This window comes from Podarcis tiliguerta (genome assembly GCF_965153285.1).
Source record: "Podarcis tiliguerta genome assembly, chromosome: 4".
NCBI classification, from domain to species: Eukaryota; Metazoa; Chordata; class Lepidosauria; order Squamata; family Lacertidae; genus Podarcis; species Podarcis tiliguerta.
In genome coordinates this window covers 52,324,068-52,351,655 of record NC_139537.1, presented here as the reverse complement: position 1 = coordinate 52,351,655, position 27,588 = coordinate 52,324,068, and the positions used below count along the sequence as shown (strand labels likewise).

At 42.4% G+C, this 27,588-nt stretch overlaps 1 protein-coding gene and 1 long non-coding RNA gene across 9 annotated transcripts in view; both read right to left on the bottom strand.

Moving 5' to 3' along the window:
• Nucleotides 1-704: 704 nt before the first annotated feature.
• On the bottom strand, nucleotides 705-22,504 carry LOC310676671. Its single transcript, XR_014510670.1, has 2 exons — nucleotides 22,457-22,504; nucleotides 705-2,439 (listed from the first exon to the last, which is right to left on the bottom strand). It is a non-coding gene; the product is annotated as an uncharacterized lncRNA (long non-coding RNA).
• KCNJ15 (potassium inwardly rectifying channel subfamily J member 15) overlaps nucleotides 705-27,588 on the bottom strand; it is a 34,980-nt gene continuing 8,096 nt past the window's right edge. For 4 of the 8 annotated variants that reach the window (XM_083438724.1, XM_083438726.1, XM_083438722.1 and 1 more), the window contains one exon: nucleotides 705-4,234. In XM_083438724.1, the coding sequence (XP_083294850.1) occupies nucleotides 3,091-4,218 (1,128 nt within the window). In that variant the 5' untranslated portion in view covers nucleotides 4,219-4,234 and the 3' untranslated portion in view covers nucleotides 705-3,090. Of the gene's footprint in view, nucleotides 4,235-10,603; nucleotides 10,684-19,417; nucleotides 19,550-21,802; nucleotides 21,861-27,588 lie in introns of those variants that run through there. The other 4 variants (XM_083438719.1, XM_083438721.1, XM_083438720.1 and 1 more) reach the window with 3 other exon arrangements.

Genomic DNA, 27,588 nt, shown 5'->3' with positions numbered 1-27,588 from the left:
TTCATCTGACAAGCAGAAATGCTTGCACTGATGGAATGATAATATTAGCACAATACTGAAGTCTTCCCAAAGAGACTTATTTCTGAGTAGACATGTAAGTTAACAGTGAATTCTTAAGTAGTGATTGGTCTTTAGCTCCTTAGGACAGAAGCCCAAGCCTCTGCAAAGATTTCACATCTTGCATTTGTCATTTTTGTGCAGGAGGGGATCTTTAACATCCACCCACACTTCTTGTGTGGTAATATTTGAAGAAAATTAAGTACTTCTAGGGAACCCACCACAGGAAAGATGTATCCTTGCTGAAGGGAATAAGTCCTTCCCCTAAAGGGGAAGGGAAAATAAGGACTCTAGGAATTCCTGTTACTATTGCCAAACAACTCACTTATCAATCAGAGCTCTGACTGCACTCATTGCCTAAAAACACTGCTAGGTGGGAGCAACCAGGCTAATTCATTTCAGAGAAATCTCTTAGAGGGGACCTGCACATTTTGCTTCATAAATTTCTTTCTACAAAGGTTAGAGGCTTACTTCTTTAACATGAAAGCTCAGAGTCTGGGTGTGTCAAATGGAGACTTTCATGAATGTCATGGCACTCTTGGGTGTTGGATTGGCAACCTCCGGGATGCAATCTATCAAAATAATTTTATCTGGTAGATGAACAGTAACAACAGGCTAACAGTTAAAAATGAATATTTGACAGCAAATGTTTCAGAAATCTTTATTTAAGAATATTAAACAGTGGTCCAAAGCAAAACAAGCAAACTTTTAAATACATGACTCTAATGCTTATACATGTCATATCATAAAAACGTTATAGGTAGCATTTCCCCAATAATACATTTCTCTTTTTTCTTTTACAACTCCATTCCTATATATCCATGATAGCTTTCTTTTAAAAAGGGGTGGAGGAGGGATTCAAAACAGAATTTTTGGCAGGACTAGGACAGCCTGATCACCTGCACTGCTGTGTATACGATGGCAGATGGGGAAGAAACTATACTGTCCCTTGGAGCCATTCATTTTCTTTCTGTTTCTTTTTGTTTTGTTTTGTTTTTTGGCAAAGACTGGCAGAAGGAGCCTGTGAAGTGGGAAAGAGGGAAATGATTGTTTCCCAAGCCATTGTTGCAATATTTGTGTGGTTCCCCTTGAGTTTCTTGCTCTGCTGTGCCAGAAAGAGAGAATCCAGAGCAGCATGTCTCCAACTTTTTCTGTGGGGGCAGGGGCACATTTAGAAATCTGAGATGCTGCTGTGAGCACCACAACATACCCATTTCATAGAAGAAAAACTGGTGCTCCTCAGGACCACCATCAAAAGAAAACGGAAAAAAACCAAACCTACATCCCCCAGGAAATAGAACACAGACAGAAAAACAGGCAAACTTCTCAACATACAACCAGAAAAAGCTCCTGTACCTCAGATTGGTTTTTGGTTTTTTTTAAGGGAGGTGGAGGCATCCTTGGTGAGTGCCAAGAGTTAGGGTGTTTTAGGGAGCTATAGAGCCTATGGGGGCCACATTAGATCTCCCTCTGTTCTTGCACTTCTGTTCTTCTGATGTGGTTCTCTAATCCTCCCCTATAGCACCGACATTTACACTGGTGGCCAAGGGGAGAAACCTTCTGTCTGTAACAGATGTGGATGCTTTTGGAGGGGTGGTGGTCTGTTTTTGTACAACCCCACACTCCAAGTCCACATTGCACTGGGCAGTCATTTTAGAGGCTGCTGTCTACTGTCATTCAAATTGTTTCCGCTCCGTGAAACTGATTTCCAACGACACAACCAGAATGTCATTTCCCTTTTCTTAAGAAGCATGAAAATCTGGGTAAATAAACACTGACAGTGCAACTCTATGCATGTCTACTCAGAAGTAAACCCCCCTGAGTTCAACTGCAGAGAAGTGTAAGAGGATTGCAGCCTCACTATACCAAAGAATATATAACCTTTCAGAACCTACTCTTTCATCCTACTTATATGGCTAATCTATGTCAAATAAATATCGTGAGTAAATTTGTTCAATATACTGAACTTCACATAGGTTAACTGAAAATCAATCTTATGAAAATTGCCATATGGCAGAGTGTTAAGACACAAGGAGAGGCCATAGCGCTCTCAGCAGGTCCAAGATCTTGTATCTCCAGTCTCAAATCCTGGACAACCACTGCAAGTCAGTGGAGACAATACTCATCACAAAAAAACTTCTGACTCAGTAGAACGCATTTCCTATGTTCCTAGAGTGGGGAAGTCTATAGCTGTGTATTTACAATGGAGCTGCTGCCTCTGAAATAAGAGACCATGTACAGTTTAGTTTCACCAGCAAAGGCTGGGAGATACCCCCTTTCTGGAGCCTGGAGAGTCACTGCCAATGGTGTAGACTGAACTCAATGGACTTATGGTCTGACTCGGTACAAGGCTACTATCTATGCTTCCCTAAAGATATTCATCTCAGTTACAGCATCCCATACACAAAAGTCATTTAATTTTTTTAAAAAAACAAACCACTTTGATTAATGATGCAAAAGTGGTGAATTCGCCCCACATCTTAGGCTGTGTACACACACTAACCCATTTGTAGCACAAAAATGTAGCTTTTTCCTCAATCTGGAATTGTTCTTGCTTGTCCTCAACGTGCTGCTTGCAGTCTAGATTGAGTCTGGATCCTGCTGTCCACAAGGATGGTTACTTGATGCACATTTGAAAACCCTCCCCTAGGTTAGGTTATCCATGCTTTTTTCCTCTCTGCACATGCTCCAGATGAACGGAGAAGGGAGTAGTGATAGCTGTCTTGATTGGTGGGACCATCTATTTCAGGTGGACAAACAGAGGGGGGCAGGGGTGAATGCAGATTCAATCTGCTATGACCTTTTCTTTATAAGAAAAAACGTTTCTCAATAGGCACTCTTAAGGGTCAAAAAATAGGCAACAGATCTAGATAGTCTACTTGGTTTTCATGGATTCTAGAATAAAATGTCTTGTTTGTGCAGCCACAGCTGTTTGGATGAGCTTTTGATGCCCTTCCATTTTCAGGGGGGTGGTGTGTGTGATGATAATTCTTGCTGTATAAATATTTGTTGTGGTTGGTGTTGGATGAGAAATCAAACATTGCTTTGCTGTAAAAACCTTGTCCTGCGCTCCCTTTCTCTTTCATCTTCTTTTCTATATTGCTCTTCTAGTTTTTGTTTTTCAGAGTCCATACTGTACAAGGTAAAATCTGGACATCTTCTGATCTTCTCAAATTGACTAAAATCTGCAACGTACTTCCCATTCGGAGAAAGAGAGACCACAGGCATAAACTCAAAACCCCAGAAGATCTCCTCTGGGATATATGATGTTCGGCTCTGGCAGACGGCACTTGTTGACTCTACGGTGGCATTCAGGAGGACAACCAGTTCAAACTCTTTTTCTTTCAGGTTTTGGGGTGAAAGGTCTCTTAAAGGGCTGCTCTCATCCAATATGTGGTAAAAAGTCAGAGGTAAAATCAGGAATGGACTCTCTGCTGCGGAGTCAACGTGGAATTTAACAGTCGCTTGGTTAAGCAGAATCCTCTCACCTTCTTTAGTTTCGTAGGACTCGAGAAGCTTTCCTGTCAGCTGGCACTGGATCAAGAGGCTCTTTCTCATGTTTGCCACTCGGATTACAAGGCACAGATGCCCATTGTGCTTGGAGATGACAGCACAGTGACTGAATTTAATGGTCTCGGCCCTTTTTTTGGGTCTAGCAATTTTGGCCAGGAAAGTCCCCGTGATGAAGATCTCGATCAAGGTGGTGAGAACCAGCTGAGCAACTAAAAGGAAGATGGCATGAGGGCACTCTTCTGTGATGTAACGGAAGCCATAGCCAATGGTAGTCTGCGACTCCAAAGAAAAGAGAAATGCTCCAGTGAGTGACCTCACATGCATGACGCAGGGGGCCTGGTTCTGCGGGTGTTTGTTCCCTTCTAAATCTCCATGAAGAAAGGCAATGACATAGTAGATGACTCCAAAAAGAAACCAAGTCATTACAAAGGTAGCAGCAAACAAGGTCAGTTTATATCTCCACTTCATGTCGATGACGGTGGTCCACAGATCCTGAAGATAAAGGAGGTAAATGCCATCGACCTTGTCGATCCTCACGTTGCTGTGGCCACTTTTGGACATCACACGAGGTTTGCTCCTCTTCGACTTAGCAGTGATGTTGCCGTTCACTAGTGGCGCTTGTGACATATTGATCTGGGTGGCTTCCATTGTCAGTGTCCTAGACCTAAATAGATGGAGGGAAATAGTTTTTTAAAAGAACAACAACAAAGCTATGATAAAACAGACTCTATATTAAAATCACCAGATTATGATTACATTCCATATTTATGGATTCTATATTTATGGCCATCAGCATGCAATGTTGCACCAAGTTAATTTCATAAGCAGAAAATAATATAATTTCCTCCCTGGTGTTCATGTCAATATAAATGACTTGACTCAAGAGTCCAGAAAGTAATTTTATCAATTCAGTCCTACATTGTATTAAAATATTTCTCATATTTATTATTATGGAAAGAAGACAGGCCTCTCTTTTTAAAAAACAATAACAACATTAATTTACTGAATATGATCCACTCAGGAGACAAATATTCCATTAACACTAGACCAATTTAGCTATGATTTTCCAAATCAGTTCTGTAATTATGTCTCCCTTAGAAATGCTGGGGGAAAAGATTTTTAAAATGAGCATTTTGATTTCGATTTTCACAAGTCCTCAATGCCTAGCTGTGTTAGAGGGGAAATAAAAGCAAGCAATCTTGTGAATGCCTAGAAAAGAGCGTGAGAAAGAAATATTTGCACCTGAAAGCTCTTCAAGGCTGTTTACATCATAGGCCTCTCCAATTTCAAAGAGTCAGTGGAAAAAAACAGGAGGCAATTCACAAATTCAGCTTTCTAGCAATGGGCCCTGCCCTTAGCAAACCCAGAAGGGACTGGACCACAAGTTTCTCAAAGTTTGTTTACTGTGAATCCTAGCTCAGTGCAGATGGAGATGAAGTGTGCCTCTGTCCAGGACTGAACAAAGCGCACAAAAAGCAGGAGGTGCCTGTCTTTGCCAGTTTGATGGGACAAAAAAAGACACGGCTTCCACGACCAGACAGTGGTTACGCAGCACAAGGCCAGAGCAAGTTAGCAGGAGTTTCCAATAACAAAACTTCCTGTGCTTAAATCCCCCCACAAAAAAACCCCCATGCATCCTTTGTACTCTGGCAATTCATGCAGCTAGTATTGTTTTGTTCCATTGTTTGGCTTCAAGAGAGAACTTTAATAAGTGATTCATTTTTATGAACCACAGGAGAGAGAGAGAAATACTTCTCCCTTGTAACTCCTTAAAAGAACATTTCTGGAAATCAACGTACTTGTAGTAGACATGTGTGCCAAGCCAGGATAACAATGTAATTATTCACCAATGCAACTTTCCTGTTTTGTCAGTAAAAGAATATTTATGTTTACACCCATAACTGAGTAACTGCTGGCAGGCTGAAGGTAAATTTGTGTTTATTTTTATTTCCTTAACCAGCTCACATATGACAACTCTTGAAAGCTCAAAAGGAGAAGGGGGAAAGCACCAAGGATCCCAGTAAAAGAACTTCTGAGTGACAGTAAAAACAGCACCACACACACACACACACACTGCATCATGTCCGGAGGAAAAAGACAAAGTCCTGATGATGTGAGCAAGAACAATAAAGAGAGGAGGAGGGGCAGTCCATCAGAAAATGTGCTTTAGTTTCAACGGACTAACAACTGGGACATGGGCAGGAGGAAATGCAGCTTCGGTAATGGCATACAAATCCCAACCCGGAAAACCATTTGAGAAGAAATGCATGGTACTTGTTCACAACCTTTGGACAAGAAAATATAGTGTTTGGTTTGTTTAACCAACAGACAGAGAACAGTACCAGATTTTCTCTCAGCTCCCCAAGGTTTGATCTTCATCCTGCAGCTTGTTACTTTCTCTCTGATGTACAAATGGAGCTTGGGTGTGAGTCACCCATACTTGCCACTGGGAGAAGATGGTAAATTCATTTACAGAAGTAGGAAATGAAAGGAAAAGCCCTTGTGCTGTTGACCAGAATGGGGGTGGAGAAGCTCCATCTGTAAAACAGAGTCCGTGAACCCATAAGGAATTGTTGAACTGAGCCGCCTATAGTCACGCAAGGGCAAGAATTAATTTGCCAAGGTAACTAATCCTCATTTCTTCTTTTAACATACTGCCCTTTTGGGTGTTGGCAGTCCACCATGCAAAAACATGACTCAGGAATTACAAGAAATCAAGCAGCTCCTGCCACAACAGGAGTGTGTAAATCCACTAATGAAGAGGGCTGCAACTGACCTCTCAAAACTGAATTCCTTCCTAGTGAACAGATCATGAAAATAAGCAACCTTCTGGCCTAGTCAATTTCACACCTCAAGTATTGGAGGTGGAGGTGGTGAGAGACAGCCAGAAGGCTAGACTAACCATGTACAGTGGTACCTCTGGTTATGAACGCTTCTGGTTATGAACGCTTCAGGTTACAAGCTCCGCTAACCTGGAAGTAGTTGCTCCTGGTTGCGAACTTTGCGCCAGGATGTGAACGGAAATTGTGCACTAGAGGCACGCGTGCAGCGGGAGGCCCCATTAGTGAAAGCACTCCTCAGGATAAGAACAGTTTCAGCTTAAGAACGGACCTCTGGAACGAATTAAGTTCATAATCAGAGGTACCACTGTATCCTTTACAAAAGGTAGTCTTCTGCTTGAGGGAGTTCTCCATTTGAAAGGTGGTCTGGTACGAATCCAGGTTAGACGTAAATAATTCTAGGAAGAGAGAGTAGGGACCTTGAAGGCTCCCAACAACAGCAAGCACCTAGATAGTCGACTGAACAGGCACACAAGCCACCTAGTTATTGACTTCCCCATTATGGCCAAATGCATTGCTATTTAAATTATCACATTATTTGTAAATTTTCATCTCTACATATAAATCAGCAAATACATTTTTTATGCATATTGGTAGTCTCTCTTGTCATCTTGTTGGTGATACATTTCCTCTTTTTCATCAATGCACAAGTGGCCGCAATAAGGAGCATTTAGAACCCTTAGAAGGGCAACTTGGACCCAAAGTAGCTTGCTGAGATCAGCTTGCAAGAGAAGAGTTGCAGCCTTGAAAAGACACCCTTTAGACATCTCTTCTGGTGAGGAGGCATCATGTCTGCATGGGTCTACTCCAAAGTACAAATCCAAACAAGTCATTTCAAGCAACATGCTACTTGGAGCTCCTAGCAAAACACATTTCCTGAAGTGCCAAGGAACATGGTAGCAGTGGGATCAACTTTCTAATTGCTTCCTAGCAGCAAATGACTCAGGAGCTCACATTAGTGCAGAAATGGGCAGACAGAATTTTCATTGGTTCTGCCAGATGGAGTCCTATTCCTCCAATTCTGAAAGAACTACACTGTGACCATTTTGCTCCCAAATCCCAATTGACAGGCTGGTACTTAACTTCAGAGCCCTAAATAGCTTGGAACCCAAATATCTAAAAGAGGACCTTGCATACCAGCCAGCCCATGCCATAAGATCTTCAGTGGAGGTCCTTCTCCAAGTACTGTCCTTAGCTCAGATGCATTATGTAGGCACTAAGAAGAGGGTCATTCATTCATTCCATTATCTGCAATAGCGCCTCAGCTCTAGAATTCCCTCCCCAGAGAATTCCTTCCTGGTGCCAACATGACAACGACTTAAAACACTTTGATTTGCTTAGACATTATAAAGCATGATATTGCTTTAGTCAGACTTTAGCTGTTGTAAGTTTTTGATGCCTCCCAGTCTGTAATTGTTTGATGGACTTATGCTTTATTGCAGAGCCTCCCAAACTTTTCATGTTGATGACACACTTTTTAAACATGCATCATTTCGCAACACTGTAATTCAGTTTTACTTAGCAAACCAGAGATTAAACTAACCCCCTTCCAGCGCCAGGAGGAGCATAGGTAGTATTCACGAAACCAGAGGCGGCGCTAGCTTCTCTGGCCCCCGGAGCGCCACACATGCTGGGTACCTGGGGGTGGGGCTAGCCTCCCATGGGGGTGCCGCCCACGGCAAGTGGTGAGTGTCCCAGGGGGGCAGGGCGGCAATGTCACCCCCCTCAGGGATGACACCCAGGGTGGACCACATCTACCGCACCCCCTTCTTCTGCCAGTGCACACAACACACCTACACACTGCAGCCGACACACTGACGTGTCGCGACACACAGTTTGGAAAGCTCTGGTTTATTGTATTTTCATTTTTTAAGTAATGTTTATTAAAAACCATCCTGGAATCCAATGGTTGAATGGCAGTCTACAAATCTTTTAAATAAACAAACAGACCTGGAACTACAATGCAGACTGAAGACAATATATCTAGCTCCGTATGTTCCAGGGAAACAAGATGGGGAAAGAGATGTGGTGGGCACATCCATGCCAGCTGTTTCCAACCTGGTGCCCTACATATGGTCAATGGTCAGGGATGCTGTGAGCTGAATTCCAGGAACATGTGGAGGGCACCAGGTTGGGAAATGCTGCCCCCAAATGGTTGGTGGAACACCTTAACCCTGAGGCAGTTAAAAAGGTTGTTAGGCAATCCTCAAGCAAACACACAACAGTCACCCGAAAGAATGGACACTAGAACCACAGGAGCTGCCTTATACTGAATTAGACTATTGGTTCATCTAGCTCAGAACTGTCTACACGGACTGGCATTCCCATCCCTACTTAGAGATGTCATGGATGGAGACTGGTACCTTCTGCATGCAGAATGCCTTTCTCAACCTGTGGGTCCCCAGATGTTGTTGGACCACAACTCCCATCACCCCAAGCTAGCAAGGCCAGAGCTCAGGGATGATGGGAGTTGTAGTCCAACAACATCTGGGGACCCACAGGTTGAGAACCACTGTGCTACAGCCTTTATGGATTAGATCTTGGCTTGTTAGCCTACATCCAGTCCACCATTGCACTCACATGTCAGGCTACAAGAACATGTCCCCATCCAATGTCCCCACCCTATCCAAATGATAATAATAATTTATTATTTATACCCTGCCCATCTGGCTGGGTTTCCCCAGCCACTCCAGGCAGCTCCCAACAGAATGTTAAAAATGCGACAAAACATCAACTATATTGCTGATATATTTTTCCTTTTCCTCCTTAGCTTACACAGAGTCTTCCTGCTTCCTTATTTTGCCCCTCCGTCACCATCTATTGACTCTTAAGAACACAAGACAAGGTAGCTTGATCAGGCCAATGGTCCAACATCCTGTTCTCACAGTGGCCAACCAGATGCCTGTGGGAAACCCCCAAGCAGAGCATTAGCAGAACAGTCTTCAGCTCACCTATGACTCCCAGCAGCTGGAATGCAGAAGCATGCTGCCTCTGACAGTGGAGGCGGAACTTAACTTCATGGCTAGTAGCCACTGATAGCCTGGTCCTCCATGAATTTGTCTAATCTTTTGGTGGCCATCACTGCCTCCTGTGGGAGTGAGTTCCACAGTTTAAACTATGCACAGTGCGAATAAGCACTTCCTTTTATCTGTCCTCAATCTTCCAAAATTCAGCTTCATGGGATGTGCATGAATCCCTGTGCCACGAGAGAGGGAGGAAAGCTTTTCTCTATTGCTTTCTCCATGCAGCGCATACTTTTATAAACTTCTACCAGATTATCTCTTGCTTGTTACTTTTCTCTAACCTAAAAAGTCCCAAATGGTGCAGCTGTTCCTCACAGGGGGGTGGCTCTGTCCCCTTGATTGTCCTTTTCAGACCCTTTCCCAACTCTATCCTTTTTGAGGTGAGGGAACCAGAACACAGCATTCCAAAAGCGGCTGCACCACAGATTTGGAAAACAGCATTATGATATGAACAGTTACATTTTCAATTCCAAGGATCCCTAGCATGGAATTTGCCTATTTTCACAACTCCGGTATGCATCAGAATCTCCTGAAGCAAGTCTAAAAGAAAGTGCACACATGCACACATCACAAGAGAAGAAATCCCCCCTCCAGCCATTAAACATGTATTATTATTATTATTATTATTATTATTATTATTATTATTATTATTTGAAGTCTTACATTGCCTTGGGGTGATAAGCCTCTGAAGAAGAAGAAGAAGATAGGAACTCCAGACATAGGGAGCAACCCACAAGCATGCCTTTCAATTTGCCCTCATGGCTTGACCTGTGGTTCTCAATGTTATCAGGCCCTCATGACCAATTTAGCTGGGACACAGGGCAGGCTTTTAGGGCCTTCAGTGTCTAATGAGCCCACATTCACTTCTGGCATAGCAGAGTGAGGATTAAGCTGTGAATTTCCAAAACAATGCAAAGCATTTTCCCAGGATTGTGCCTGGGGTGAAGGAGCTCCAGGCTCTCTCTTACACAGTTCAACACCCCAAGCATCAGCCTGCCCCTGTACAGAAGGGCCACAGCTTCACTCTTGGCCACTGTCCCCCTTGGCTCCAGTGATTTTGCCATTTTTCTCACTGTGTGTCAAGGCAGTGTCTTCTCTATTACCGAGGTTATAAAGCTCTGCATTTCTGAATCCCTGACCTGTTAAAGAAGCATTAGAATAGCATCTCACCAGTCCTTGGTGCCTTCCTCTTTCCATTTGTGTTTCTTTATTAGGTAACATTCACGTATCCACTTTAGTCACTTCCTTTCTTATCCTGGAATGGATCCCATCCGATCCCGGCTTCCCCCCACCCCACCCCAACTTCCTGCATTCTGTTTCTTTCATCATCTCTCTTCTCATGTGATCCTGAATTCCTGTTGTTTATATCCTTAAAGCCCACAGAAATCCATGGAGGTTTTATTTTTTCCCTTGGCAGAAGTATCCCCCCTCCCCTTTTCCTCTGCCATGCTTGTCAGAATAGGGGCTGGTTGCCACAAGGGGCCATTGGATACTCAATTTTGTTGCAATGGTGGTACCCGCACTAGGAAAAGACCCTGAGGCAAGCAGTAAACTTATCCTCAAAGGCTAGTTGCATCCCCACCTCCTCCCTCCAAGCTTGACTGACTTCTGCCTGGAAGCATGAAAGATTGCATTCTTTCCAAACCTCTGCTTTGTTTATTCCAATATTCTCTGTCGTAAGACTGGATATTCCAGTTAACTCGCAGAAATGTGCCGTCCACTTTCTTAGCCCTGTCAATGTCACTTGATGTACAGTGGGGCCAATGAGCTCTCCAGCCCAATTTTGAACTGAGATGGAAAAAAATTCCTTTTGCCACATCAGTCATCAAATGCTCCCCTGCTTTTCTGCTGTGACACAGAACAAAAATAAAAGAATGGGTATCTCTTTTCCACTGCCATCTCATACGATGGGTACGGGATAAATAAAAGATCTATGGGCAACATTTCCAGGAGAATTGTGAAGTTGGGGTAGGACAGAGATCGCAATAAAATAGATGCCTATATCCCTGGAAGATATGGGCAGGGCAGTGGTGAAGCTGGATTATTTTGTACTCTGGACTTAATGGTCTTATGATGGTGTTGGTTAGAGCTATAAACAGCCATGCAAAGCCAACAATTATCAATTCTCTTCCCACACCAACATTCCATATTTTACAACTGATATGTTTGGAGGAAGGGAAAGAGCTTGCCAACACTGCTTAACAACAACAACTCTGAGCACATGCAGTTTTGCATTTGAAATGCACTTGCCTCATAGCACCATCTTGATGATTACAGGAATTGTAGTTTGGCAAGGTGCTGAGAATCCCAATGCTTGCCCTGCCTGTTGTGCACAGAAACACGATCATAGAATTATCAAGTTGGAAGGGACCCCGGGGGTCATCAAGTCCAACCCCCTACAATGTAGGAATCCTAACTAAAGCATCCATTACAGATGGCTATCCACAACCTCTGCTTAAAAACCTCCAGGGAAGGAGAGTACACAACCTCTCAAGGGAGTCTGTTCCACTGTCAAACAGCTCTTGGGGTGACATACAGTGGTACCTCGGGTTATGTACTTAATTCGTTCCGGAGGTCCATTCTTAACCTGAAACTGCTCTTAACCTGAAGCACCACTTTTGCTAATGGGGCCTCCTGCTGCTGCTGCGCCGCCGGAGCACGATTTCTGTTCTTATCCTGAAGCAAAGTTCTTAACCTGAAGCACTATTTCTGGGTTAGCGGAGTCTGTAACCTGAAGCGTATGTAACCTGAAGCGTATGTAACCCGAGGTACCACTGTATACTAGTTTACGGCTGGTGTGTCCATATTTCCTGAGCTGATTGTGTTTCTTTGAGCAACATTTTGCGGTCTGTGGCTCAGTTACTTGTGTCACCCATGTCTTACTAACACAAGTGTTTGTGGCAGGTACTAGCTAATCTTAATCAACGGATAAACTTCAATGTTTTAAAATACCTTAAACATTTAAAATAGCCGTGCTTCCTTAAGGGCATATAAATATATTCCAATTACACATTTGCCAAAAAAACAACAACAACAGTTTAACCTCTTGGATATCAAAGATTGTTCATATAGTTCTGTTTAGAGCCTTCTTTTGGATAGAAGGTTGGTGTATCAAACAATATCTTATGCCTTCATGGAGACTTTATGGACTAAGCGTTCAGCAAATCTAATAAACTATTTATTTTAGGAGACATCTCAATTGATTTGTGTTAGATGTATGAGTGGGCAAAGCTTTTAGGATTACTGCCACAATCCATGCAACAGTGAAAGGCTTGCAAATTGCTGTTGTTATTTAGTGACCAAAGAGTAGGCTGTATTACATTTGATGTTGGTTGACCAGGATTGTTTTTTCATGGAAATCAAAACCGTTTTAAAATGCAGTGACTCTTACATCTGCTATTTTGTTTAGCAGCAGGAGTTCTAACAAAGCTGCTGGAATAGAGACAGCACCTTACACAAAGAATCCCCCCTTCCCTGCTGTGAGCAGACGATTATTATTTTTTTACGTTTTATTTTATGAATGACTTTTCCGGAGTTGCAACATTCTCAGGCCTTTTGCTTCTCTCTTGCCAACTTCCTTGAATTCGGACACCTTCACAGTGGATCTTCATTAGCACAGCTTGACATCCAAAACAGAGTTCAGTGATTTTCCACTTCTCCCTTTCTCACACCCTTGCCCCAGTTCATGCTGTGTGAATATTACCTGCCTTTTTAAGACAGAGTGTTTCTACAGATATTAGCACACTGAAGAGCTAAACTTTCCATTCCTACAGCTCCACGTGCCAGATCTGAACTGCAGGTCACCAGAGATTTTATCATCTGCATGCCCATGCAAAAATAACACTGAGCACTTCAGCTCTGTATCAGTTTACATCTTCAAAGTGCTAAGCAAACATTAATTAATCCTAACCACAATCCTGCAGAGAAGGCAAGTATCTATATCCCCATTTTACTTACATAGGAGGAAAGGAGCCTAGTCATATGCAGATCCCTGTAATGACTGGCTAGCGAGCCAAGAACAAAACTCAGGCATCACTCCCAGCCTTTCGCTTTCTTGCAGTGCTCTAGTTTCAAGTTTCCCCTTTCCCCTTGATTTTTGATGGGCCTCCTGCCTGGCATCATTTCTCCATACTCTAATCTCTCTTTTCTTTTCAATGTCTGTGCAGACTCCTGCTTATTAATTAAGAGTGACACAGAGACAAGTGCCTTGTCCTGCTACCCCCCAGTCTGGTGATCTGTTAAGCTCAGCATAGTCGTGCTCCTGTCAATTAAAACAGCTTGCCCAGAATGGTTGGTCTTTTCTACCGCTATCTCTTCTTCACATGATGCAGCAATCCATGACATCATGGAGCTCTCTGTGTGCATGAAGGCTCGTTTGTTTATCGTTCTTAAAAAGCATATAGGGTAGCTATCAGTGCTACAAGGAATAAGGCCCCCATCTGCACTATATATTTAAGGCAGTATCGTACTACCATAAGCAGTCGTGGGAAACTGTAGAATCCCAGGAAGTGTAGTTTGGTAAGGGTTCTCAGAGTTCCCTGGGAAAAGGGATTCAGCGTTAAACCACTCTGGGAATTGTAGCTCTGTGAGAAGAACAGTGGTCTCCTAACACTCCTCAACAAACTATAGTTCCCAGGATTCTTTGGGGAAAACATCACATTAACAATATTCCAGCTGTTAATATGAAACCAACACAGTATGGGCTATGTATGGAAAGTTATTACAAGTTGTGTGCCAAGATGAATAATGTCAGGCTTAACCTTGCATAACTTGGACCTAAAGATATATGCTGCACATCACCCTAAACTGTATTGTTATAAATAATACTATTAACCACCGCTTGGTAATACTATAGGCATGTATAAGTAGCACATACTTGTTTGGCTTAATATCTAAACAGTGTGCCACACACACACACAGATATTCCTGTCTTTTTATAGCAGTTAGTTATTAATGAATACATTTCATGCTTCAGGACATTTTTGCCAATGGCAGGTATGGGCTAGAATGGATCCAGGAGTTCATTGGATTCCTAGTTTGCCATCCAAAAATGGAACAAACACTGCATCATTGAGGGAGTTGTTATTTTAATGTGGATTCCCAGACTATTCAATCAATTTCAACTGCATTCAGTGGGACTTCCCAAAATTGTCTCATTGTTTTATTTCATATGCTGGCCAGCCTAGCGGATTCTTGAATCCAGACATGTATTTCAATATTTTTGGCACAATTTTGTTTTGTAGCTTTGTCGTAGATATTATGGCATGGTATTTTCTGCAGTCTGCTAACAAAATTTGCAATGATTAGTCTCCCAGAGAGACTCTTCATTAATGAACTATAATTCATTATTTTGCCAGATCTGTTAGGCTTAGGGATGAGAAAGACATTCAGTATTGTTTTGTATTTAAACGTGAACTCACCTCATTTGCACTTTCTGCAACAATATGTGAGCCAAAATACAGCTATACTTCCAAATATACCCTTCTCATTTTATGGTGCAGTACATCAACCAAAACATTACAGACTAGAGGGGAATGTGCATAAAAATTCATATTAGCGAAAATATCATTATAATGCTTTATAGGAGGGGAAATTGCTCCCCAAAATGTATGTATTAGACAAAAATGTATAAAACACATACTAAGAGGCTGATGAATTTTCATGAGAACAAAAAATAAAAAAAATTGAATTCACACCGTGACCTGGAAATGTGGTGAATGGAAGGTAAGACTAGAAAACTAAGAAACTGATAGTTGACAGATGGGGACCATGCTTAGAACGGCCACCCTGAGTTGTAGCAGATACAATTTTGGTGGACTGCTACTTTTCATGTGTATGTGTCAAATTTCATTAAGTCTTTGTTTCTCTCTATATCAGCACTGCTTCAGCGTTTTAAAAGGATGCAGACATATGGCAAGGTCTCAAAAATATCACATGCAAAGATAGGAGGGAAAACTTTTACCCTCTTTAGCACACAATTTTACATCCTGCAGTTAACGTTCATTGAATTGGTTTTTGACTTCAAAACATATGAGCCATATAAAGCAGTGCCTTTTGATAATGAGTTCCGATAACAAGTTTATGATTACTTCTGAATTGCACTATAGCAGTAACACCCATAAAGGAAAAGTCATTGGAAAGTGAGGGCCTTTTTGTACGCATGATATTAAGAGTACTGCAAATACAGTACAGTGGTACCTCGAGTTAAGTACTTAATTCGTTCCGGAGGTCCGTTCTTAACCTGAAACTGTTCTTAACCTGAAGCACCACTTTAGCTAATGGGGCCTCCTGCTGCTGCCGCACCGCCGGAGCACGATTTCTGTTCTCATCCTGAAGCAAAGTTCTTAACCCGAGGCACTATTTCTGGTGGAGAACTACCTAAGCAGATTCACTGGAATGCTTTGTTTCATTAAATCTGGGGCACTTTTCCCCTCCTCTCCCTTAAGCTCACAGGTTTCCATTCATAGAATAGGAGAGTTGAAAGGGACCCCAAGGGTCTTCTAGTCCAACCCCCAGCAATGCAGGCATTACATTTGCATTAGACACCTCTTACACCAGTTTCAATGGTCTGTGCATTCATTCCTGAGACTAGTCTTCACATCAAGATTTCATGCACATCAGAAAGGCATCTATTTTCTTCTGCACTGCCTGTCAGCTGCAATCTCAGTTGCAACTTCAGACTAGACTATATATAGTATCCGTGGGGACACACCAATATCACTGGATCCACAATGCCCAAAAGTTTTAGTAATTGTTACAACAACCTTCAGTGGCGTAGCGTGGGTTGTCAGCACCTGGGGCAAGGCAAGTAATTTGCACCCCCTAACCCGTGGATTTGCGCCCCCTAACCCTACCCCCCAGATGTTGCACCCGGTGCGGCCGGCCCCCCCTGCACCCCCCACGCAACGCCACTGACAACCTTTAAAGATCAGAAAATATCATTATCCCCATTTTGCAGATGGAGAGGATAGCTGAGGCAGAAGTTTGGCTGGTCTACCCGGGGAGTTTGCTATTAAGGTGACAATTGAACTGGAGGGTTAATGAAGACAATCCTCTTACAGCACAATCCAGTGCATGTTTACCCAGAAGTAAATGCCAATGTGTACAACAGAGCTTACTTCTAGGTAAGTGTGCATAAGAACGCAGCCATTATCTATAATGCTATAATGACCTAAAAATCTATGGTGTTTTAGTGCACACCTGCCCTTGTGTCTAATTCTACACATATATGCCAGCACTAGTTGGTAGGATCAAGCTCTTTCAGTTGCAACCCATCCAATTCCACACCCTCCCACTTCTAGTCCCCACTAGTTCCCCAACATTACATTCTACTGTGGCTAATATCCAACTCAGGATGGTTGTTCCTCTGCTTAACCTTCTGTGTTTATAGCTTTCTTGATAATCTCAAAGCTATCACTTTCTCTACTTTACACAGTCAGCCAATCCCCAGTAGTCTTAGTCATAGGACTCCCCTTGGTCTCCAAACTCAAGACTAGCTGCCCTTACATAACAAACCCATGAAGTAGATATTTTATGCTGGAGGAATTAAGGCACAATGAGTTGTCCAAGCCCACCAGGAATTTCACCCTTCAGACCACAGTGTTTTGAATTTTTATGTGTTATGTGAAGGCCACAACAAGGTCTGTATTTCAGCCAGAAGTCATCAGGGGCCTTAACATCCCCTGGCAAGATACACAAAACAAAATTGATGAAATGGATCCCAGTCCAGAGAAGGTTAACTATGACTAAGTCCCACGGGCATCAGTTGGGTTTCAGTTGGTTACGACAGATAATTTGACCACTAATTTCAGTGAGACTTGAGCATTATTAATTTCATCCAGATTGGAGCCATTGCCTCTGAGCACGGCAGCTTCTCAGGGTGGGGTGAGTGGCAAGGCATCCATGATATATGGAGTGGTATATTAGCCTTGCCACACTTTCGGAAATTAACCACTAGCCATAGCTCTCCAAACCAGGAGATTCCTAGAACATAGGATTATTCCACACATGGCATCGTCCTTGCAAATCTGTATATCACCATGTATCTCAGTTTCCTTGCAATCCTGGGGCCTTTCATCTTGAGCTATTTATTTCACCATGGAAATGTGCAGCTGTTGGCATTTGTCCTTAAAGTAAGCAAATTGCCATATGGTTGTGCAGGTGTCACAGTCACCTTGAACGACTGCCTGTGACATGAATGATGCCACATTGGCCATCTTACTGATAGAAGAGGAGTTTTCCAGTTAAAGCAACTACCTAGAGGAATGGTGGATTTTCTTCCTCTGAAGGTCTTCAAGCTGGACTGTCATCTCTATGGGGTGATATAACTCCGGATTTCCTGCACCAGGCAGCAGGCGACATTAGCTGTCCAACAAGGCCCTCCAACCTTTTGATTTAAGCAACACCACTCTCTCCCCATGCCAGTTCCATTTTTATGTTATTTATTATTAGTAAAACTTTGGAGCTGAGCATCCTTGCCGCTGTCCCCAGCAGACACACACACACAAATTGCAACTTTCATGCAGAGGTCTGTTCACCTATATACTAAAAAGCAGCAAAGCCCCACCACTTTGCAAACATTCTTTTCTTCTTCTTGCAGCACAATTCAATGCAAGCTTACTCAGAAGTAGACTCTGTACAACGTGCTCCTTAGAAATGGTGTTTGGCATTTCTAAGTAGCTACAGTTATATGAAGTGTGCGCCTCCTCTCCATTTTTAAAAATACATATATCATAACAAAGTCTGTTTGAATATTGTGGATTTTGGCTTTATACTTTGTTGGTTTTTTATTCCTAGGTTGCTTCCAGATAACCTGCTTAATGTGTACCCATCCTGATTTGTTTGTGGAGAGATTAAACAATGCTGTATCAAGCATGCATTGTGTTGGCCTACACTTTCCCACCACTTTCCTTACTGCAATAAGTCCAATCATTTGTGGAAGCAGGTTTGTTTTGCAACAACTCCCAATCCATAATCTGAATATGCCTGTATGTGAGCAAATGCCATTAAAAATAATGACAACATTCATCTGCCAATCTATCTATCCACACACACATACACATTGTGGTGGAGAAGACCACACATCTCTTCTGTGAATGAAAGCTTGTGAGGATAATGCCCAGAGGCTAAAATAAAAAGAAGAACCATGGGAGATATGTTCACTAGCTAAGCCCTTCTGAAATATTTTGGAGATAGGAAAGTCCTTCTTCACTATGGAGATATGGAGGCAGCGATTTCTGTCCCATTCTGTGCTCCTCACAATCAGCACTTGTTTCATCTCTCCACAATTTGGCTTCTGCTAAAACCTTCCTTTTTTGTATTTCTAACTGCTATAGACAAAACTAACATAATAAATTATGTAATTAATTATGCAATTAATTTCAATGCATATCAGTGTAAGGGAAACATCAAAAACAGTTATAGCAAATCCTGCTACATGATTGCTTACATGATTTCCATTCCTGACCTTGGGTGAACATGTGAATTGGGGCCATTTCTGCCCCTGTGTCCATTTATTGAATTCTCTGACATCCCTACTCTTCACACACTTATCTTGAAACACACCCAAAGCATAAATACTCCACATTTAAAAAAACAACAGGGTTGTACCTTGGCATGGCTTTTAATTGAAAGAGAGACATTCAATCCCTTTGTATTTTTAAGAGGAGCCTTCCCAGTTCGCGAGGCTAAACACACCCCTGTGCTAAGCACATAAAAAATATGAAAATGTTTGCATTCATTTAACACATACGCTAAATACAAAGAAACCCATGGAATGAATTGCTGTTTGTGTACACAAAGGAAAGGGAATGATTAACAATTGGCTGAAATAAACTTTGGGGTAGATTGTTAAAGCTTCAGCATGGGGCCTACACAAAATCTATGGCTGGTGCTCCTATCACTCATGACCACAGCTCATTGCCGGCTCTCAGTTTGGGAAAGCCTTTGGTCCTTTGGGCAAGGCCCCTTTCGACGCAGGCCTACCTCCTCCTTGCTGCCATTGTCACCTGCTGTTGCTCTCCTTGCCAATGCTGCCTTCTTGTTTGCCAAGGAGAAAACTAGCGAGCTAGTGAGCAGTGGCTGCTCCCTCCTCCTTACTGCACTTGTTCATCCTCTCTGGAACAACAAAGGAGAAAGCAGCAACAGTGAGGAGAAGGAGCAGAAGCTAATGGGGTCTTTGCAGTGTGACATCTCTTCAAACCGCTGGATACCAGCCGGTGCCTAAAAATACGTCAATCTCTGACACCAGCCTTGCCTCAGTCAAGAGAACTGCAGGTGCTCAAATTCACAGACAACACATGCAAACACTGACTGGCCAATTCATTTCAAAGGAAGAACCTCAACAATATGTGCGTATTTTTATGCATGCACATATTTATGGATGCTGCTTCTGAAAGCAGTGAATCAGAGTCCAAACCAAATCTTGTAACACACACACGCACACACACACACACACGTGTTGAATTGTATTTTTTTAGAATTTTTAAAAATCTATTTAAATGTGATTTTTTTGGGGGGGGGGGTTAAAAAGAAAAGAAAAGAAAACAGTACAGCTTAACGCAGAAACAGGAAGGAATGGACTTATGATTGAACACTTCCAAAAGTGTCACTGACCAGAAACAGACTGATTCATCCATTCCCATTTCCAATCAAAAAGAAATTCAGCTGGAGTCTATAGCTTTCCTCCCTCCTTCTAAGAATTAGTACAGCTTTGGAGATCCATTAATATAAATGAGCGTGACAAATGTCCATGGTGCTTTCCTAGGACAAAACTCTTTTTAAAAAATCAGCTTGTCTTCTAGCAAAAATTTTATGATCCGTTTCTAGATTATTCTTACATATATATTTTTCTCACCAATCTATGTATGTGGTCAATTTATAGTTTAAAATACTTTTTCACACGCACACCCATATATGTTTTCCACTGAAGTCTGTGCTTTTTCCGAGACCCACCCAAATTCCAGTACTTGGCTGGTGAATGTGCCAAGTTTTCTTGCTCTCTATGCAACGAATGGAAAAAAAATGCCCCCCTTTTTTCCATTTCTGCACATTCTTGGAGAAAGGAAGGAAAGTGCTCCAGAGGAATTTGGTCCTACCTGTTGTTTCAAATGTGAAACATGAAAGCGTCTCAGAGCAAGTGAAACTGTGTTCTACAAGAATCACTGAAATTGAGTATGATTTCCAGAAAGAAGCAGAGGAGAGCGACCATGTTTCAAAAGAATTATAAAACAAGAAGAATGCAAGATCCCATGATTCTTTGTTCCAGTTCAATACTATGTCAATGAGTCCCTTGAATTCATTGATGTTTTATGAGGGAGGTGAAAACATCAAAGCTCAACAGGGAAAACTATTGAGTTTTCCATAATGAAATGATAGCTTTCAGCTGCAGCTTCACATCCTTTCTTTAATGAAAAGCAAGTTAATAGATTTCAGCATTTCATGAAAGGCAGAGAGTTTGGCTGTCTTTTCCTTATGCTTGAAGCATAGGAGACAAGGGATGACTTTGTGGAAGCTGAGTTGAAGGAGCCCACATACTGGCACTGTTTTCAGATGATAACTCTCCCTTTACCTCCTGAATGGCTTTGACTTTCCAGACCAGCATGCTTGACGAGTGACCAGCTCACTGACAATGATGCTTTTCCTTCTCTGCATGGACATTGCCTGCTGCTGGATGCTAGCTTGCATTGTGAGCTTACCTAAATCTCTTTCTCACTTCTTGAAGATGCAGCCAGCATGTCAGGGTAAGATAACAAAGAAATAGCCCCAGAGGCTTCCAGCACTGCTCTAACCCATACTTCCCCCTATTTTCAAAGTCCAGAGGCCTTCTGTAGCTAAAATGACACCCACTTGAGGGAGTTATCAGCCCACAAGAGGGAACCCCAAAGTTTGCTGGAGTACAGCTTTATTTGGGTGCGGGGCATCTCTATGAGGATTGAGCATGGTCAATAGCCACATAATGCTGACCAGCTCTTGGTTGGAGGGAGAGATGGAATGCAAATAAGGCTGCAGTCCTATCTGGCTGTAGGCCCCATTAAATTCAATAGGTCTTACTTCCACTCAAAGCAGGAAACATGCTTCAGAGCAAATAGAAAAAGCTGACTGGAGGTGCCAGGGGATAAATGGAGCATATTTATAGATGACCTTGAAGTTCTCGCTTAGATTAGGACAGGTGTAGCATTTTTTTCCAGGACAGAGACAACATAGAATCAAGTGCAGGAATACCAGAAAAGACAGTTAGGCTATAGGGAGAGTAATAGGTTGGGGACAAATCATGGCTTAGGGTAGAGAGGGGACACACACATGGCTGCATGCCTATCAAAGAAACAAGGAGTGAGAAAGAAACAGAGAGTGAGAGGCAAAACAACTTACACTCAGCAAAACGTGCGCCCAGCTAACCAGCAGCCTCTTCCTGCTTCTTTTTCAGGGGCTGGTGGATGGGGGAGAGGGAAATAGCAGCAAATGCTGTCAGAGCCATCAAATAAAATTACTTCCACCAGGTCTCATTCTACATCCTAAGAAGAGTTGAGTCATCCTTTTGCTCTATTTTGTGTTATACTACGGCTACTCTGTGTACGGTGATGCTTCCTAAAGAGCTGCAGGTTGTTGCCATAGGAGGCAGGAATACCTCTTTGACCTCCCAGTCTATGTGCAGATGGAGTCAGTGTGTTTATTCCCTCTTCTGACCGCATAACAGAGTGTGACCCCTCCCCTGCATATCTGGTGTTGGGTAGGACTGCTGACCAATTTGGGGCCAGGGACAGCAGGCTCCTGCACATCTCAGAAATGTAAGGCTTCCCCTAGGGAAGTTTTGCTAGCCTTCTGTGATAATATGTGGCATCTTCTTCGCTTTTCTTGCTCCACTTTGTCCTCCAGAGCCCAAAACAAGGCAGCAATGCCAACTAAGTGTTCCTGCTGTTGTTTTAGTTCAAACTGTGCCAATCTAGTTCAGCTTAGCTCTGATTAATGTAATGGGAAGGAGGGGTGGCGTCTCCAGTGGTGTAGCGTGGGGGGTGCCGGCCGCACTGGGTGCAACATCTGGGGGTTAGGGTTAGGGGGCGCAAATCCACGGGTTAGGGGGCGCAAATTACTTGCCTTGCCCCGGGTGCTGACAACCCACGCTATGCCACTGGGCGTCTCTATAATAGCAGAGACCCCCCCCCCATTCTATGCTGCAGATACAATTCAAATCACCCTTGCCTGTGGTTGTGTGTCAGTGAAGGGCTTGGTTCCAATTATTGCAGAGTTAAATGCATGCTTAACTGTCCTGAAGCATGTGAGCAACATCTAAAAATTAGAGAAAACAATGGAGTCCAGCACAGCCAAAATCCCTTCCATGGAATGCGCATCAAAGAACCTTCAGAATGCTTTTAGAAACATAATTTGGGGATTAGGTGGTAGCTGACTATCCTTTGTTATGGAAAGTTTTGCAATGCTACATTTCAAAAGAAGACAGATGAAAACCTCTGCATTATCAATTGCACATAACTTCAGCAAAAGAGGTGGTGTGGTGCTTGTTTATTTACATTTCATGCTATCTTATCTTTATTACTGTTCTTTTACAGTCCTGTCTCTGCTCAAAAGTTCAACAATCTTGAGAACGTCAAACGCTGAGTCCTGAAACGATTGTGCTAAATAATGTAGGACTGTTCACTGTCGCTGAGCAGATTTCTATAATCAGATCCAGGCAATGGTAATGTGACAATCAGAACACATAACTGTGTGTTTCATTGACTTTTCCAGGACTAAAGGAAGGTGGGAACTTACTATGGTGTTTTCCAAGTCACCTGTTGCAACAGAACAACAAATATTAGCCTTTGCCAAATACTTCAGTTATGTACTAAGGCTGATGATGGATATCAGCTGAGTTGAGACTGGTGGGAACAGAACATAAACACTGATATGGCAGTGCAGTTGTGGAAAATAAGCATACAAGGAATGGCCATTAAGATTCTACAAATGATTTCTAAACCTAAATTCAAATACAGTGGTACCTCGGGTTAAGTACTTAATTCATTCTGGAGGTCCATTCTTAACCTGAAACTGTTCTTAACCTGATGCACCACGTTAGCTAATGGGGCCTCCTGCTGCTGCCGTGCCGTCGGAGCACGATTTCTGTTCTCATCCTGAAGCAAAGTTCTTAACCCGAGGTACTATTTCTGGGTTAGCGGAGTCTGTAACCTGAAGCAAATGTAACCTGAAGCGTATGTAACCCAAGGTACCACTGTACATAAGATGAATTTGATAACTACAGTACCACAGTGTTGTTGTTCTCACACACTGTATGTGGTTCTTGATTGGGCAGCATAGGATTTCTGACTGTCCACACCATACATTTACAGCACATGGCTTCCCCAAAGAATCCTGGGGGTTCAGGGTGCTGGGAATTGTACCTTTGTGACATAACTATACTTCCCAGAATTATTTGGTGAGAGCTATGTGCCTTACATGTGCTTTAAAAGTATGGTGTGGATGTGACCTTCTGCTGTCCCATGTGTTTGTCTAATAGGGCATGCCTACAAGTATGATGCATGGGCAGAATCCAGCCAAATTTAAATCCCCTTGGTGTCCATCATAGTAAGCAGGAAAATATCATAGAAAGAAACCCCAAATGGGAAGACTAAAGGATGTGGCTGGGCCATGGAGTTCTGGCAGTGTGAAGGCAGACGACAGGTGCAAGCCCTCACTTAGGCTAACAGGGTGAAAGGAAGCAAGCAGCCTGCTTGTCCTTATTGGGGGGAGTAAAACAGGGGCCAGGAGTTGCATGCTATAACCATGCAGCCCTGTCCCAATTCTACCTCCTCCAGGATCCTTTAAGGTATGAGGGGGTCTGTCACCTTCAATCACTCATTTTGGGTAGGTAATGGGATAGTAGTGCTTCCACCCATTCAAAGAAACCTTCCAAAGGACTCTTGGAACTGCAAAGGGTGCAGAGGCTTCAGAGATTACAGCATCCTGAAGTGGGAAGAAGTTCTGGTTTGGGACTACTCTGGTTTGGGACTAGGTAAGGAGCTTAGCTCTTCAAATCTGAGTTGTTCAACAGAAAAGTTTCAATACGGTCAGGGCAGAGCTTAATTCTTTCCCAACCCTGAACCTGGGTGGTGTAGCTATGATCTAACAGAAGAAGGAAATGGATGAAAGGATGAAAGATGAGTGGCACACATCTCCAACTCCAGTCCTCCTCTCCCTGCAATCCTCTAAACTCTTAGGGGCTGTCTGCCCCCTTCTTCACTTTAAAGGGTCCTCTGTGAACGGTTAACGGAGACTGAAGTGGAAAGCACTTTCTCCAGCACAAATTAACCTTCCTCCCACAAGCTGTGACAGAGGAAGCTGTCTTATGCCAAGTCAGACTCTCAGTCCATCTAGCTCAGTATCCAGGGGTCAGCAAACTTTTTCAGCAGGGGGTCGGTCCACTGTCCCTCAGACCTTGTGGGGAGCAGGACTATATTTTGAAGAAAAAATGAACAAATTCCTATGCCCCACAAATAACCCAGAGATGCATTTTAAATAAAAGCACACATTCTACTCATGTAAAAACACGCTGATTCCCGGACCATCCGTGGGATGGATTTTGAAGACGATTGGGCCAAATCCGACCCCTGGGCCTTAGTTGCCTACCCATGGTCTACACTGAATGGCAACAGTTTGAGGCAGGGGTCCTTCCCAGTCCTGCTTTGATTTGCCAAAGGTTGCACCTGGGACCTTTTGACAACAAAGTCCCTAGGTTTGCGGGATGTGCACCCAACCCCAATGTTTCACCCGTTCTCACACAGAAATCAGGAAAACAGCAAATCCCCCCCCCCCCAACTTGCTGTGCTGGAGGATTTAAGGCAGGGGTGGCCAATGTGGTACCCTCCAGATTGTTGCTGGACTCCAATGTCCATGTTGACCATAGGCTCTGCTGATTGACGTTAGGGTCAACAACACCTACAGGGCACCAACATTGGCTACCACTGGTTTGATGAATGTTTGCCCCAGCCCCATTCTCAATGATACAGCAAGAGCAGGAATTTCCCCCTTATTTATTCTCCCTTCCTGGCCATTCCTCAGTGTCTCCCATGCTGTAGAAACAAAATAGTAAAGTGCTGCTTGAGTCTGTAGTAACTCATTCATGAGTGTTCCTTCTTTCCAGTAGGTTAGAAACAGAACAGCAGGGCAGCAGCCTTCAAGCACTTGACATTTAATGGGTTCTGTGAGATGGCAAACTTTGATTTTAACTCTTTAATACAGAAACTTGTATCTGGTATATTTCTGTCTTTCATTTCTGCATATAGAGAGACAGACAAAAATACTTTGGGGCAAGAGAGAAAGGAGAAATAATATAAAAACGCCAATATTTTACTTAGGTGGCTTTTTTTAAAAGCCAAAAATGATTTGAAACACACAGTCTCAGGGCAGTATGTAGAATAGTTAATTTCTGTTGTTTTTGGCTCAACACCTCAGCACCGTCTGGTACTTCAAGGTTTAGCTCTCTCTTTCTTACCAGAGCTGTCTGTGTTAGCTAAAGATATCTGGGGCAATAAAAGTGGAAGAAACAGCGCTATCTATAAAATCAGGACAAACAAAAAAGAAGTTTGGAGTCCCTGAGTTTATGATTGCCACATTGACTTGTTTCTTTGCTTGACTGAACAAGTTTAAAAGATCTGCTTTAACCTGTTTTAACCAGGATCAGATACAAAACCTGAACCTTGGACACTTTTAGGTCTGTCCAAGCCAAATCTAAAAATGTGTACAGTCTTTGGATGTGTGTCTTGTGTACTTGTTAGAAGTAACATAATTCTGGGTTGGCCACAGGCAATTTGTGGTGCACCTACCTCAATGGTTCTTGAACAATTTTGGGGGTTTTTCTGAATTTTTTTGTCATCAAGAGCCCTTTTACAAATTACTACGGAAATTACTGTTATTAATTTGATTTCTTACTCCTCCCCACCCCCCTTCACCCCGAGGTCCTGCGAGGGAAGCATATTTTGGACACTGCCACTAGTTAAAGGAACAAGGTTGCTTGGCGTGATTTGTACAATTTTGTTAGATTGTGTTGTAAGCTGCCTCAGAGAGCCTTTGACTGAAAAGTGACATGCACAGAATGAAGTGGTCAACTTAGGTGGTAGTATTTTGGACCGTACCTTTTCAGAATTCAGTGGGGGTGTACATCTATGTGTCATAAATTTGATTGCTCTACATAAATGATTTCCTACATGTATTAAATTTCCTACAGCATTAAAACTTCATAATGTGCTGGTTTAGGCAATTTTTAAAGTGCAGGGAGTAGTCAAAACTTTTGCCTCTCACCTGCAACAATCTAAAGTAGTTTAGTCTAGAATTCTTAACCTTAGTATTCTGACATATTCTGTGTTATGTCTAGGATGGATCTTATTACATTTTCCCCAGATCCATCAGGATGTGCTAAATGTTTGGGATCAACACTTCATGCACACAAATTTTCAGTTACATAGATATATCATATCTCAGACAAAACAATATCTATGTAGTTAAAGAATTCAGGCCAATGACTACTCTTTCTTTCTCTAGGCCTTGCATGATCTTCAGCATAGAAATGGATGCCTGGTCATAGCATTTTTATTTACAGTTTTTTTTTAAAAAAAAACTTACAAATTAACATTGTTTAGTGAGCTTTTCTCACTTTTGAAGGTATATCAGAAATCACAAAATGCTATTGGACAAACCTAGCAAAATCAAAAGCTCTATACCCCACTATTTGTAATGGGAGAAATGTAATCATGTACTTAATTCTGCCATATAAATGAACGGGAATTGAAAGTAAGCTGTGCACTAAGATGTTTATCTAGTTGCGAACTAAGGCATTTATTTATTATGGTATTGTTTAATGTTCATTCCTCTGTTTAAGATTGATGGCTTAAAACATGAATATTTCAAGATATTGAAAGTAAAGGCATCATGATTTGAACAGCAAAAGGGCACAATTTATATCAATAAATCAAAGAGAAAAAGGTTAACCCGTTGAAGTTAAAAATAGCATACATCTTCCCGTTTCGCATTAAACATCTAGATCTGTTGTTTTCTGGAATTAGCACAATGTGGAAAATATTAATTTTGCTATAAATCTGTTTTAAGGCGTACGTTCTAAAAGGGGATATATGACTAAGTTGCCGCAAATTAATGGTGGGCTTTGCAATTCT